The 16,846-nt window shown below is 32.4% G+C and overlaps 1 protein-coding gene across 1 annotated transcript in view; it reads left to right on the top strand.

Moving 5' to 3' along the window:
* Positions 1–14,587, top strand: part of PSPC1 (paraspeckle component 1) — a 77,224-nt gene extending 62,637 nt beyond the window's left edge. Inside the window, exons 7-9 of the mRNA XM_024580776.4 lie at positions 2,295–2,352; positions 5,712–5,881; positions 7,813–14,587. Of these exons, the coding sequence (XP_024436544.2) occupies positions 2,295–2,352; positions 5,712–5,881; positions 7,813–7,998 (414 nt within the window). The 3' untranslated portion in view covers positions 7,999–14,587. The remainder of the gene's footprint in view (positions 1–2,294; positions 2,353–5,711; positions 5,882–7,812) is intronic.
* The last annotated feature ends 2,259 nt before the right edge of the window (positions 14,588–16,846 follow it).

Below are 16,846 nucleotides of genomic sequence, written 5' to 3'. Positions count from 1 at the left end.
AGTGATAGTCTACATTAGCACGGATAATTGCAAGACATTCTGATTATTTCATTTAAAGAAATATATTTTAGAACTGGAACCAGTTTATAATAGAGCATCAGGAAGGGAAGATATATCAGCTGTTGAACAATTGACTTAAAACTATAGATCTCTTCAGTATGTTAATTTTTTCCACAAAATTCTGTTAATGAAGAAAATGGACTAATAGAGTAATAGTAATTTGAAATGGTAATAGTACTAGAAAATGGAGTAATTTGAAATGGTAATAGTAATAGAAAATGGAGTTATAGTAATTTAAGAATAATATTTAAAAAGTGCTTAGCCTTATGAACAATAAAGCTAAACATTGTTCAGACAGTGATAGGTATAGGTAAAGCTGAAGTTATAAAAAGACAATGGAAATGGCAGTCTCTCTCGCTTGCTCCCAGGAGTGAATCAGGCATTCAGTTAGGTGTTAGGTTATATAAGGGAGATTTGAAAATTGAAATTCAAGCAGTGAGACTATAATAATTACCTCTTGTTAATTGTTAGGTATTGCATTTCTAATCTTTCATAGTTAAGGCAAATACAAAAGTAAAACTAAAACTTAAACCCTTGTTTTTCCCCCAGAATGTCATTATTTTAAAATTCACATATTAAATATATAAATAATACCTGGAAGATTTTGTGTATACTGATGCTGTCCACACTTTATCAGTATGTTTGGACATGTCAGCTTGTTTTTATTGATAATAGTGCTAAGTGTGACTGTAAAATAGTATTTTCAATGTAATTGGAAAATTATATAGTAGTTTTATAAAATACTCTGGTTTATTTTTTGCTGGTCAGTATTAGTATCCATTAATAATCAAAAAAATTTTTAAAGATTTTATTTACTTTAAGAGAGAGGGGAAGAGAAGGGGAGAGAGAAACATCAATGTGTGGCTGCCTCTTGTGCGCCCCCCACTAGGAGACCTGGCCTGCAACCCAGGCATGTGCCCTGACTGGAATTCCAACTGGCGACCCTTTGGTTCACAGGCCTGTGCCCAGTTCACTGAGCCACACCAACCAGGGCTAATAATCAACAGTTTTATGGACATTATTTTCAGGAAAGTTAGAAAATAGCTTTGAGAAAGTTTGGCATTTAAATTTTCTAAATGTAACATTTCTTCAAGATCCTGTGCAAGTTGGTATTTTTCTTGTTCTGTGCTTAAAGGTTTCCTTTTGAGGCATCTCCATTAGGTTAGATAGGCAGTTATTTGTTGCTTTGTGCCATTTATGCATCACATACTTGTATTTCCTTTATTTCTAGCTTATAGATGCTTTTCACTAGTATTTTGTATTATTAACTGGTATTTTAAACAAACACTAATAAAATGGCTTTTAACAATAGAAACATGCCTTTAGATTCAGGCATTGCTACTTCTGTCTGAAAATGTTTTTTAGGATCACTACATTTAACACACTTCTCTGATAATTGGGAAAGATGATCAAATAATAGTGTAAATTGCAGCTATTATATGTTGAGTCATTTCACCAAGAGAATTCATTGAAGTTAATTATCTATGGTTGGTGTTACTAAATTTAGAGTTTTTTACAAAGCAGTTTCTGTACTGAAATTAAGATATTTTTTACATTTGTGGGACTTTTTGTGTCATAGTTAACCTCAGGAGCATTTTGTTTCAGAACTTGCCAACTGTGTAAGAGAAGGGATGTTATGTTGAATGTTTAATAATTTCTTGTGCATAGTGGAGACATTTATGGTAGACCTGTAGGTCCTAGGTAAAATAATGCTTCAGCACTTGAATAAAAATGCAAGCATGAATTACAGTATTTCAGAAGTGAAAAGAACCTAACTTTTTAGCTTAATGCCTCACAGCTGTTTGTGCTGTATGTTTGAATGCATTTGAATATTAAAGTGGTAACAGTCATTTCTGTTTGAATAGGTTAGTGACCTGGGAGGAAAAAATCATTGGCCTTGGTGGTTTTTAGGTTTTTCCCTTTTTTTTTTAAATCCAATCCTCTGTCTTTGATCTCTTGGAATAAAAACATTCAAAATAATTCTGTGGTTAATTTTATGTGATCTGATTCATTTATAATCTAGCATTATAAACTGGGTGCTTTGAACGTTGCAGTAGTATATTAAGCCTGGGAGAGGCAAGTTTCTTTTCAGTGTTCTTATTAAGTAAAAGATGTTGGAAAATTAAAGTTTTTTAATGGAAAGTGATGTCCGAATTTATTCTTTTCTTTTTGATTTTAGATGGGAAATGTGATAAGATCGATAGGTTGACTGTGACAACTATGTTTACTTACAGAGAGAACAGGAAATGAGAATGGGTGATATGGGTCCCCGTGGAGCAATAAACATGGGAGGTAGGGATTGGAAGCAAAAGGCTTCTTCTATAACTTACTTGTAATTCTTTGGGGAACTGTACATGCTGTTTGTGGTATCTACATGTCAGTAACAAAAAAATTTGGAATCAACATTTTAATGGTGAAATTTCTTACATTTATTAAATTGAAAAATACAAGTATATAAAAAACATATGGCTAGGAAGAACTTTTTCACTTTGTTTAATTAAAGGCTAAAAGATTTACTAAGTTTTAATAGATTTAATGAAAGAAACCTGTAACCAGGTTTTGATAAAATATTGAACTTGTTCAGTAATTGTGTTGTATAATATTTTAAAATTAAATTTTACATGTTCAAATTGGCTTTTTTACCTTGGAAATTTAGTACTTTCTGGGTTATAGTGTTTCTAAACTTTTTGGGAATATTTTATAAATTTCTATTTTAAGGTGACTTTTTGTGTAACTTTGTGTAGCTAATTTTATTTGTTTTACTAAGTGTTTAACATTTTGTCCTAACCTACAGTGTTGTGCACAGAAATGTGCTGTTTGGAGACATTTATGACTTGTCAAGGAAATGAGATGTGCTTTGTACATTTAGGTTAATGCATATCTTTAGGGTCAATACAAAGGTTTTTTTTGTTTTTTGTTTTGTTTTTTAAGAAAATGCCTATGTTGTTAACATCTGTAATATTGATTAGCTTATAACCAGGTTGTCAGGGAAACAGCACCAAGTAAATTAAGTGTGGAAATTTTTCATAAGTGTTATTAAATTTGAAATGTCATACACTTTAAAAAGTTAGATAAATAACTAAATTTTATATATTCCCTTTACATTGTCCCACTGAAGCTGTCAGGACTTTAAAATATTTACATAACTGAAATGTACATATTGTAAAGAATATATTACCTTAATATTTCCATATGCATAATAACATGCACAACAATTAATAAAATCCAGATTGTACTTAGGGTACATAGTATATGGAATAAAAAATTTTAAAGCACCTAATGCGTGGAGCGAGTATTTTCCACCATCAGCTTCCTTTTCTAGACAGTTTCCTTGCCACTGTCAGTTAGATGGTCTAAAATCGTTTATTGATGTTCATTTGGTCACTTTTCTTATCTACCAAAGTAGTAATTAAGCATCTCAGGTATGCAAAATAAGCAGGAAACATGACCCTTACCCATAAACAACTTCACTGTTAGTTAATATGATGGGTACACAAAATAATCAGTTGAGTAAATTAAGTTGTAAAAATTGTAAATTATGAAATACAGTGGTATATATAATAAATGTAAGTAGTTCAGTATTTATGTCTTTTTCAAAGTAAATTTTGGGATGGTCCATGTGGTTTTAAAGATGTGTGAGGTCATTATGGATTGTAGGTCATTTGAAATGCCATTATAATTTATTAGATTGCTGTTCACATCAGAACCATTCTTCATATATTTCTGATGTTGCGAGAGACCCAAAAACATTCTGGCTGACTGCTTGATTAGCAGTTTTACCAGAAGAAATATGAGTCTATTTGCCTTTTAATTCCTTAGTAAGGAATTCAAGAGAATTAAAATTTTTATGGCACTTTATTCACCAGAGAACCATATTTACATTCAAGCATTTACTTAATTCCCTGAAGTCTAATTCATGTAATTTTCTTCTCTTTATCCTTTATTCAACCTGAGACTTTATCCTAATGGTTTACTGGTGTTATGTATCATTAAGCAGTTGAGTGTTTGTTGCTGGTGAGTCAGTAAATTTTCAAATCCTGTCCAGTTACATTGATAGAATGTGTCATTAGATTTCCTGGTGTATTGCCAGTGTGCATAATACCAAGTGAAACATAGGTTATAAAACTATTCCTGAGGGGAGCAGATAATTCTAACATTCTTTAGAATAGATCTTTAAATTTAATTATAACTGTGTGGTAGAAGATGTAATTCCTAAAAATAAGACTGTATTTCAGCTATTGATAGTGGGAAATATTATTTTTGTTATTTTACTATACCCATAGAATCTCACAAGTTAGATGTTAACAGTTATGTTTTATTTAAAAGAAGGGAAACCTAAACAAAACAAAAAACATAATCCTTGATCTGTTTTTAGGAAAGTTGAGGTAAGATTGATTCTTCCTAGATAGTGTCTTCACTCTCTCATTTCCATTGTGAGAGAAGTTCTGGAAGTCTATTAACATTTTATATTTATAGTTAATGCTAGGGCAATATAAATGTTCTTGGATAGTTAAAAGTTATAGATTTATTAGCAAGAACATTTAGGGATTAAGGAAATAATTTCTTCCCTATGAAGTTGTCAGGTTCCTGGGGAATAGGTTCAGGAAGAGTAGTGTTTTGCTGGATACTGCCAGGGAGTAAGACTTCTCTTCCTCTCAGGTACTCCCTGGACTCAGCCGTTCATGAAGTTCAGCTGCATAAGATACTATGTAGAGTTGTGGGTTTCAGTGAAAACTCTAACTCCTGTTATAATGTGTTTTTGAGAAATTGAGTTCAGACTCAAAATTTACCTACATAATGAAATACTAGAAGAGAACTCAAAGTTGAGTCAATCTTTGTTATAAATTTTTAACGCTAAACAAGTATATGAAGAGTTTAAAAATGAAAAACATTTGAGGAAGGTACCTAAAAATGCCATGTTTGAAGCCATTATAAATGTAGTATTATAGCTCAAACACTAGTGCAATTGACATGAGGCCAGAGGTATATCTTTCTGATGAAGTTTGAAGTATACCTGCTTGTTCCCGTTTTTGCAGAATTTCAGCATGTTGAAAAATCTAAAAATGAAATGTATTAATATTTATTTGTATTTGGTTGCAGTTTCTAAAAATAAGCTTTGTCATTTCAATTTCTTTTTGGTTTAGATTACATATTTCTATGTAAAGTACCTCCTATAATTTTGGGAGAAGTTCTGTAACTTTATAAGCTACAGTGAACTTTATAAATAGAGGGAATGGATTCTCCTCTCACAACCTAATGCAATTTACATGGTAATATTTTTACTCATACCTTTAAGAAAATCTTTTGCTAAAACTGGTAGAGTTTAGTCACCATTGTAAAAGGAGTGTTTTGTTAAAAATCTGATGTAGCAAATAATACAGATTTTAAAAAAATTCTCAAGCTTTAATAGTCTCCAGTGTCCTCAAACAATAGTTGTCTCATTTGTTTTAAATACTTTTATTTTTTGAATGAAAATTATATTAGCGTAGGTAACAATAGTCTGTTAACAGAGTAGATAATAGTGTGTCCCATTTTCACGGAAGGAAAATGATTTTGATGATGTGGTCTGTATACATTGCATAAGTATTGTACATTTTTAATGCTTACTGAACTAAGATAGGACAGCTCTAAGTATAGATTGTTTTGCATAGATGCGTTTAGCCCAGCACCTGCTGGTAACCAAGGTCCTCCTCCAATGATGGGTATGAATATGAACAACAGAGGAACTATACCTGGCCCACCAATGGGTCCTGGTCCTGCCATGGGACCAGAAGGAGCAGCAAATATGGGAACTCCAATGATGCCAGATAATGGAGCAGTGGTAATGTATCATAAACATTATTTTGATTATAGTAAATAATATTTACTCTGCCCCAAAGGTAACTTCACACTTAATGTAACTTGGCATCATTTGTTTTGGCAGTAAAGTTCAATGTGTAATGAGTAAAAAGTAATCTTGTGATGTTATATGTTGATATAAGGCACTTTTTAAGTATCCTGAGTTATAATAGCCATCCATGGCATGCTTTATACTTAAGTGTGTAGCAAACACATGCTAATTACAGTTATTTTTATACTACTTTTAATTTTTGTATCTACCTCTTTCTTAGTAGCACTCAAGTGTTTTATAATTGTGTTCCATTCTTGTGTGGATTCCTTATCTTTGGTGGGGGACAAAACTCCAATATATGTGAAAAACAGTTGTTAGTAAACATTTCTAAGAAATGATCACTTGTTAATTTCAGAGAATTTAACCTAACTGTAAAATTTATTCTTATATTATAGAATTACTAATTACATTTGTTACTGAGTTAAAAGTGGACAATTTTATGTCTTGGTTTCAGAGTGTGAAGATATCTTTGTGTGCATTAAATATTAGAAAAAATGCTTTTCAGTAGTAATGCTTACATTTGAATTTCAGTAGCAAGTCCTGATACCCGTTTCATTTCCTTGAAATCTATCACTATTTAAATGAAGCTTTATATTGGTAAACATTTTCTAATTTGGCTTTTGTTAATGGTTGTTCTAAATACCGTTTAGAAAAGGAAGATTGGTTCATTATATATTTTGCAAAGGGGTTTAGTTTTGGAACTACTACAAAAGTCTTAAGGCGCCATTGCTGCTAAGAAAGAAAAAGCACTGCAAATTAAACTCAGTCATGCCATTAGCTGTAGCTCCTTCCTGGCCTCAGAGATGTTAAAAGTGAATGTGTTTCTTAGAATTGCTGGATGCAGTATTTTAGCATTTTAAAATTTATTTACTTTAAATGCTATGTTTTATGAATTTGGAAAAATTAGACATGCTTTTTATTTTAATGAGTGTACAGAGAGATAAAAGGGCAGTGCTGTCATATCTACTATGACAGATGGCGCATTATATATGATTAGTGTACTGTTTCCTTTAATGGAGGCTTAATTTTATAGTGAAATGTCTGAAAGCTAGTAAAACCTTAAACCACTTTGGTTAAATTTTTGTTTAGCAATATAATCATTTGTAGTAATTTTGAAGTATTATTAAGTGGACCATTTTTCTACCCCTACCCCTGAAATTGTAAACTTTATTTAAATATTGTCTTTGGTCTTTTTCACAGTGGTGTTTACTACTGCACAAAGGGAGTGTATTCAGTTTTTGAGATTAGTATATGTGGTTATTACTGTCAAATCTTTTTCCAAGTATGAGATTCAGATGTTTAATTGTGCTATTAGTAGTACATGTTAATAGTCCATTTAAACAAAACTATATTTTCCCAATGATAGATGTAATAATAATAATAATAGATGTTTTATAGAACATAGATGTTTTATAGAACAATAATAATAATAGATGTTCTACAAAACATCTCAAAAGAGTTCATAATAATTGTTTACTTTCTGCGTGTGGTACTGTTCCCAGTTTTAACTGTGATTTTTACAAAGTATCTTTTAATACACCACAGTTAATGCAAACTTTTATAAAAAGATACCAGAATAGTACTATAATATTTATTAGGTTTAAGATGGCATTTGCTTTAAAAAAAATCAGTTCATTCTTTATGAAATTGGGACATAGTAGCAATATGTAACTCTTCAGATGCTTTTTTAAAAGATAGTAACTAATTAAATTGCTCCTTTCTTCCTTCTATGTATGATCCTGATTCTGCTGGACTTTCTGCTGAACTTCATGACATCACCACTTGGGATTTTGCCAATTTTTCTTGTCACTTATATTTGGCGTGTTCCAAATGGACTTCATATTTATCGTGTTGTATTCTAGCCCAATGATAGATTTCCGCAAGGACCACCATCTCAGATGGGATCACCTATGGGTAGTAGAACAGGTTCTGAAACCCCTCAAGCACCCATTAGTGGTGTAGGTCCTGTTAGTGGTGGTCCTGGTGGTTTTGGTAGAGGAAGCCAAGGGGGCAACTTTGAAGGCCCTAATAAGCGTCGTAGATACTAAACATTTCTAAATCATAACTAGAGAAAAAAATTCAGTGGTATGCCTTTACACTTTAACCTGTTACCTTGGAAAAAATGGTTTTATTGTTAAAGTATGTAGAATTTAAAGTATTTCTTTTGTAAAACTTAAGGTTTTTGTATTTTTCTTTATTCATGAGCTTTGTAGATTAGAATGGTAATGCTTATGCTCATCATTGTGAATGTTAAAATGTGTTTGTGACCTTAGATAAATAAATATGCCATAGTACTGTGAAATCTATGTAGTTACTTCAATAAAGAAATAATTTTGGATAATTTACAAATGTTATTAGTGGTATTCTCTTACAGTTTTAATAAACTTTGCTGTAACAGTAGTACTTGAGTTGCTTTAACTAATCCCAGCCATTTAAAAATGAAAATAAAAATGCAAATAGATTTTCTGCTTTTTAGTTTATCGAAGTAGCACTGAAGATATAGCAGCTTAGTGAAAGCTAATGTCAGTAAGGCTTGGGCCTGGGAGTTTACATCTGTATAAACCATTGATGTTCTGTGAAACGCGAGTTGCTGTCAAAATTTCATATAGACTCTGAATATTCAAATATTCCAAGAGGAATATTAAGGATATCTGTGTCCTGTGCTGATTTTTTTTTTTCAAATAAATCTTTCAATCTTGGAAAAAACAAACTGTTTGAAGGCAAATCTCTTGCTTATGAAATAGTGTCTATTTTTAATATCTGCCATTTGGTGTCATCATCTAAATCTTACCTTTTAAGTTTCTTTAAAAATCAAACGATATTGTTAGATTGGATGTTAAGTGAGGATTTGCTGTGTGATTTAGAAGAAATTAGACATTTCTTAAGAAGATTGGTTTCTAGAAGTATTAAAAATGGCTTGACTCTGCAGTGTTGTATATATTTTCCAATAGTTGGTAAATCTCTAGTAAAACTTGTCTGACAGGCTAGCTGTGTTTGTCTTCAAGTAATACAAGTTCAAGAGGTGATTTCAAAAATGGAATTAACTTGAGAATGGCTAGGGTCATTGGAATCATATTATATCCCTCTACTATTGAATATGTATTTTGAAATATGATTTTCAATACTAGGAAGAAACTGATTTTATGACACTATAAATTTTATTCCAAAACAAAGTCCTTGCTATATTTAAAATTTTGTTTGTTAGCCATGTTTAATTTAAAATTACATTTAAGGAATTAAATCTTTAAACTGTAAATCTAACTTCAGACACAGATCACAGCATAGTTATTTCTCACAAAACGTTTCAGTGTTACTATATTATGCTTTTACCATTTTTTTTTTTTTAAGAATGTGCTATTTTAAAATGTTCAGTGTGTAAATATCACTATTTGTTCATGGCTTCTATTTTTGTTGGAAGGCATACTTTGGAAAGAAATCAGTTTGTTTAATAATTTAAAATCTTGCATAAAACCAGTTATGTGTGTAAAGCATAATTAGGGTGACTTCTTTTGTACCACTTTAATTTTTCGTATGTATTATTTCATGGTTGTTTTTTTTTTTTTTTAAGATACAACAGTATGGATGGAATTATTTTCTAAAATTTACATCATTCACAGGCTTTTGTTTTTGGTAGTCATGGAGATTGTAAAATAGCAATCAAAGACTTCTCGTTGCATTTTCCATGAGTATGAGTTAGCAGGGAGTGGGGTTTGTTTTAATTTGGACATTCATTGCCGTACAAGGAGTTTTAACATTAGCTATAATTTTTAAGTACTATCTAGTGCACCTAAATATACCTTCCCCATCATATATATGTTTGTTCACATAATTCTTAAGTAATTTTTAGCTTTGTATTTTGCTTCAAAGCTGAATTGAGATTGGGAGGAACTTTATCCTTTAATGTTAATACCAAGCTATGTTTGGCCAAGGCTATGGAATTCTGTAAGATTCATTCAAGAACATTTGCAAGCCAGTGCACAAAGATGTGCTAATCTGCTGAACATTCTAGTGTCCGGCTCAGCTCTGGCTCCAGGAAAAGAGTTCTACACAGCTTTTCCCCTGCATCAAGAAAGTCCTTGTTCCAGTACTTATCAAGTTTACCCTGGGAACAGTCAGCTTCTGGGAGACAGTCAAGTGGAGCATCTGTGAACTTCTAGCTATTCAGTTTTTAGTGTTCACATAGCAGTAAACACCTCTGTGGCTGGTTCAGTCAATATTTTTTTCTTGTGAATTAGTACCCTAAGGAATATATTTGAATGTCATTTGCATAAAAGTGGTAGATATAAAAATAAAAAAATTTAGCTTTTCTATATAAGTGTAAGTTTGTCGTATATGCTACCATAGTTCTTTCCGTGAAAAGGTAATGAAACAATTTTAGTATAATACCACAATATTATGTTTCTTACTGTGTCAATGATTTGAAACACTTGAGTTTAAAGTCTGCAGGATTTAGGTTTCATATGATATTAATATGTAATTAACATGCATAAAATAAAAGGAACATTCTTCTAATTATTTTAGCAGTGTATTTTTGTCAGAATTGCCCTGTTTTTGTTTATTTTAAAAATAAATGCATTGATTTTCTTGATAGATCCAGTTTTTCTTTGAGGGATTTTTTCACTTGTATTTCTTAAAGCTTAATTTGTTATTCTTTCTTGAATTTTTGGATTTTTCTGTTTGGATCAGTGCTGACGGTTCAGCTGAAGAGATTAAATATTTGTTTTTTAATTCTACTTACAATATCTGTAATGTTAGGGAAGAAATGATTGCTTTAGTTGGAATGGCAATTTAATAGAAATAGAAATTATCAGTAAGGACAGTAACTGAAATGGATCTTGCTCCTCAATTACTAATTGAAATTATACCTTTATGTTTTAATTATACTTGCATATTTCAGTAACTTGGTATTTATGTGTAAAGTCTGTGATAATTGCTATATGTCAGTATTAATGATCAATAGTCACTAAAAAAATGGGGATGAGGTTGATAATTACAATATAGATTCTGAATGAGGAAACAAACCTATACGTGTGGTTGAAAGGAAATGTTTTGTGAAAGAATGTGATGAACTGTATGTTTAAACCTTTATTTACGTATTTTTTAAAGATTTTATGTGTTTTTAGAGGAGAAGGGGAGAGAAAGAGAGGGAGAGAAACATTAATGTGTGGTTGCCTCTCTTGAGCCCCTACTAGGAACCTGGCCTGCAACCTGCAACCCAGGCATGTGTCCTGACTGAGAATTGAACTGGCAGCCCTTTGTTTTGCAGGCTGGCACTCAGTCCTCTGAGACACAGCAGCAGGGGGTGTATGTTTAAATCTTTAAAAGATTTGAAATTTAGTGTCAAATGGGACTAGTCAGAAATAAAAGGACATTTTTTTTTAAGAACAGGAAATGTCTTGGGGAGTTCTTTGGTGTTTAAATGTTTTATGTGTGTGTGTGTGAAGAGTTTTGTTACAATAGCTAATAATATGTTAAAATATATTCTGGAAGTTTGAGAGGATAGTGATGATTTACAAAGTCAGACTTCTTATTTTCAAGAACAAGCTGGTGAACACCCACATACCTAACTCCTAGATGATGTTGTAAATAAATGTTTTCCTGTGTTTACTTCATAGACATATTTTTAGATAAGGGCTAATTTTGGTTAGTTGAGGGTGGAGAAACTTAAGTTTCCAGTGGTATAGCCCAGTATGGGTTTATTTCATGCTAAAGAAATCATGATTAAAAGAACAGAGTACTTTCGTATTTAACAAGAACAGTATTTCCTTTCCACCATCTTTCATTCTAATTAAAAAATAGGAAACAATTTCAGTATGCTCACTTTATATATTGTTTTTCCCAGTTGTGTAAAATAAGTAGGCTTATAGTTTTCCAGTTGAATATGGTCGAGTAATTTATGGAATGTCACTTTGGGGAAATAGTAAACAATTTAACTGTTTTATAGTGTCTGAACTTTAAAATCAGGATTTATGCATTATATATTGCATTAGCTCTTATTTTTTTCTGTCAATAGCACTGCCTTTTAAATGTAGGAAAAATAGTTTTTAAATTTGGTTTCTTTGATTATAATGGTATTGATTGAAGTTTGAATCTTACAAGACTGAATACTTAAAGGCCCACTGAGAGTGCTGTGTTGTTGGAGTATTTTTTAACCACTTGTCTTGTTCTATAAAACCATATTTAGATTATAAATATGTAAGGGGTTTTTTTGGTTGAAATTTCTTACTCAGTAATACTTTTACTTACCTGGTAGTATATACTTACTTTCTTTTGTGATATTTAATTTTCCTTTTCAATAAGAGAAGCCTGTATTCTTCTAGATGTAAGATACTGCAGCCCTTAAAGTAACTTAGCTAGCTAGCTAAGTTCATAATTTCCAGTTTAAAAATTCCTTTTCAAGTGTATTGCTTTATTGCTCAAATTATTGTTATCACTACCAGCTGCTTCTTCTGCAGCAGTGTATTTTGTTGACTTGTTTATTTAAAAATTCTTAAGTTATCATTTTTTTTTCCTCTGAGTTAAAACATTGAATTTTAGAAGGGGTGGTATTCTGCTTATCCAGTGTAAATAAAATTTTAGTTCTTTTTCATAGAATATAGTCACCTAAATTTCATTTGAGGTACTTCCATCTCAAAATTAAGACTCAGAATTTTAGCTTCAGGTAGAATTAAGTATACTTAGGTGGTAGGGGGTTGGGTGGAAGTGGAAGCAAATATAAGGGGAATAAACAGTAATGGAAAAAATACAACAAAAATCTCTTAAAGTAAAAAAGTAAACATAGTTTGAATATATGACTTTTCTGTTGAATTTTCCTTATTTTTTAAAAATTATATTTAATAATAAATGTCTTTTTTGTGTTCATTAAATAGTAATGTAAATGGACCTTGTATTTTTTAAATGGTCTGTATAAGCAAAGGTATCATTGGTGATGTTGAAGACTTAGAGTTGATGTTTATATCCAAAAGTTGTTTCTAGCTTCGAAATTGCCATCATAGATTCAACTTCACATTTTTATTATATTTTATACATCTCAGTTTGAGGTAGTATCAAACTCTTAAATGAATAACCACAGTGGTTTATTATGTTTTATGTTTTATCTTTGACTGAATTTTTAAGACATAGTCTTCCTTGTTCTATCTTTTATGCAAATTGTCACCTAGCTGGACTTTGGTTTTAGGTATATTTTTGGGGTTTAGAAGAGCTGTGTAAATATACTCCTGTCACTATGAATTACCTACATTTTTGTATGCTTAATTAAATTTATTTTCTTCAAATTATTCATGTTATGTGAAAATAGAGAACCTCTTATTGTATAGTTTGCGAGAATAACTTCAGTTAATTTTTTATCAGGGTATTTGCAAATTATTAGATAATGTCAACCTGTATCAAATGTTGCTTAGTTTACAAACCTTTTTTTTACTGTCATAAGAAAAAGTAAATCTCACACATCGTGATTTTCTTAATAATTTCTGATCTTTTTAGTTTTGGGCATAGTTGTGACTTGCTGAATAATTATTTAGTATATAATGCTAATTCTTAGAGTTGGTTAGAATATTTGTACGTTCAAGGACTTGGTTAGAATGTTTTAAACTTTAGGATCGTTATGGAGCCAACAGTTGAGCAAACTGAGCATAGTACTTGGAGTAATTGTCTATGAAGTGGTACTTTCTCAGCCATAAAGAATTTATGGGGGAGCCACTCAGAATTTCCCTGTATGTATTTGTTCACTGTACCAATATGTATCAAAGGGTCCTATTGTGTACTGGACCCTTTCCTAGGGCTGATGTAACAGCAGTGGGAGAATAAAATCCCTGCTATAAGGTAAAAGGCCTTGGACATCTCTAGCTTGTTGGTTCTCAGTGAATCAGAGTCCCCTGGAGGGCTCATTCAAACAGACTTCTGGGCTGCACCCCAGAGTGTCCCACTTTGTGGGTCCCAAGCACTATGTAATATATATGCTTTTCTAACAAGTTCCCAGGTGATACTGATGTTGGGTTTGGGGACCTTACTTTGAGAACCTCTTATTCTAAAGTGTTACTCAAAAGAAGCACAGTAGTGTTTTTGGTTGGTTGATTTTTGGTGGTGGTGTTGGTGGTGGCATAATGGCTATCCTGGTACACTTGGTGTTGTCTAGGATCCCTGGTCAATCCAAACTTCACCTGACTCTTCCAGCTACCGCCACCTGACAAGCACCTCACAAACTTCATTATTTTTGACTAGGCAGTGTTATTGCCATTGAGTGCTAAATCTTGTACATAATATGTATTTCTAAGCCTTTTTGAACTAGGATTTTATTGTGTTCACAAGCCTAGTTAATACAAGTAAAGTGGTAATAGAAAAGTACATCTTGAAAATTTTGTAAAGTGTTTTTTACTTATTCCACTATTCATTCCAGTATGAGAAATGAAACGATGTACTAATCCATATCTGTATTGGTATGTTTGAACATGCTTATTATGCCTGCTGGATGAAGGTGCTAGATAACTGTCATTGTCTTTGCTTACCATCTTGGAAAATGAGTGGATCGACACCATTTTAATGGGTTAAATTACAGCCTGACCTTTGTTTGTGTGAGCTGGTCTTTGCCTTTTTTTTTTTCTTTCTTATTTTTTAATCCTCACCTGACGGTATGTTTATTGATGATTTTAGGGAGAATAAGGGAAAGGAAAATACCAATATGAGTGAGAAACATAGGTTGATTGCCTCCTGAACTTGCCCAAGCTGGGATCGAACCTGCAACCTAGGTATGTGCCCTGACTGGGAATCAAACCTACAATATTTTGGTATATGGGAAGACACTCCAAGTAACTGGGCCACCTGGCTGGGGCTTACAGGAGACTTAATTAACCTATTTTTTAATGGAGGAATTCTCATGCAGGCTAATCAGAGTAAAACTGTTTCCTCTACTAAAAAATTGTATATGGATATGTGCCTTTGGAGATTTGGGTTTTTTTTTCCTGTTCAGTTCATTACTGATTTTCTGAAATCAAGAAATTATTTTAACTCCTTTGACTACAATGAGTTACATCTCTAGAGAAGTCAGTGCTTAACTTTAACTTTTGGTACATGAATGCAGAAAAATACAAATTTTGACAAAGGAAACTGTCTTGAGTTTGTTTCCCAATTTATATATTACTGATGTTTTCTTATTCAGATTATAGTTTTTTCTATGCTCCCAGCTTCTCCTTCCATATTTCACAGCCCCACTTTTATCCTACTAGAAAACCAAAAGTTTAGATTAATACATGAACTATTGCCACTATTTATATTTATGCATGAATATTATAACTAGGAAAGCTGAAGAGACCTTTTTTGTTTGTTTCTTAGCTATATATGTCCCTGGAGCCATTAAATCTTTTAAAATATCAGTAAGAGGAAGATCACAAATTTATTGAAAATGATGTGCTCCAAATTTGGGGGGTGGGAAGTATAATAGAGAAAATGTTTATTCAGATTCTTTCACCTCTGAATTACTGTATTTTGCCATGTATAATGTGCACCCCCCCCCCAAATTATTGAGGGAAAAATGAGGGTGCACATTATACATGGATAGTACAAATTTCCATATATAATAGTGTGAATTGTATACCGTGTTTTGCCAACTATAATGTGCACCCAAGTTTCTGTGCACATACTATACACAGGGTTATTATGCTCATTATTATACCCATGGCATGTCATCATTATTCCCATGTATAATGTGCACCCCTGTTTTTCTCTCAGAAACTTGGGCAAAAGTATGCGTTATGAACGGCAAAATATGGTAATGTGTTTTATTTTAGGAAGAGTAAGTTTAATCTGCATCCTAGTATTTGTGCTACAAGTGTTAGAGGTAAGGTAAAACTAAGGTATAGTGGCTTGTATAATCTTTTAGACTTCTGTATGAATGAGATATTCAGAAGGTTGGTTGAAAATGCCGATCTCATAATTTGGACTTTTTTGCAATTACTTGACCAATATAGAAGAGATACACCTGTCACAATCAGTTCCTAGTTATTTTTTTTAATAGGTCATATAAATATCATATACATGTTAAATACAGGGGGTGGGCAAAAGTAGGTTTACAGTTGTAACATCATACAGTAGTAAATAATATTACATGAATGAGCTTTCACATACAACTGTAAACCTAGTTTTGCTCACCCATGTAATTTGACAACATTTGGAATACTCAGTACTGGGTTTCTACAGTTGCTTTATTGACAGTTTCTTGCAGTTCAGGCACTTCAGATATGTCTGTGCACAAAGTAGACCAATCCTCAGCTCCTACACATATTCTCAACCTAGAGGGACAAAGGGTGACAAACAGTCAAAATAACTTGATGTCACAAGGGTAGAGAAAATGACAGCTATTGTTTTAGATAAGGGGACTAGAAAATGCCTTTGTCAGTTCCTGACCAGTATGCCTCAGTCGGGCGTCGTTCTGCAAGCATAAAAGTTGCCAGTTTGATTCCCAGTCAGGGCACATGCCTGGGTTGCAGGTTCGATCCCTGGTTGGGGCGCTTACGAGAGGCAACTTGTTGGTGTTTCTCACATTGATGTTTCTCCCCCTCTCTTTCTCCCTCCCTTCCTTGTCTCTCTCTCTAAAAAGAAACAAAAACAAAAAACAAAAAAAAACCTTAAATAAAAAAAGGAAAATGTCTTTGTCAGGAGACAGAGGAAGAGCATCCAGTTTGCTTTAGTGTCTGCTCGGAAAATGGATCTGTGATAATGAAGAAAGTGGATTCAGTAAGAGTACTGTGGGAGTGTGCTGTCCCATGTGGTGGCCATTGTGGCTGTCAAGGTTTAGGAATAGGACCAGTGCGACTGTGATTAACTTTAATTCAGCTATCAAGTATTAGCATACTTGGAATAATGTGAGTGTGTGCATCTAATTTTGCACCGAAATTTAATGAA

Source organism: Desmodus rotundus, chromosome 3, assembly GCF_022682495.2.
Source record: "Desmodus rotundus isolate HL8 chromosome 3, HLdesRot8A.1, whole genome shotgun sequence".
Lineage (NCBI taxonomy): Eukaryota > Metazoa > Chordata > Mammalia > Chiroptera > Phyllostomidae > Desmodus > Desmodus rotundus.
The sequence above is the reverse complement of the archived record's forward strand: the minus strand, read 5'-3'. Positions and strand labels throughout refer to the sequence as shown.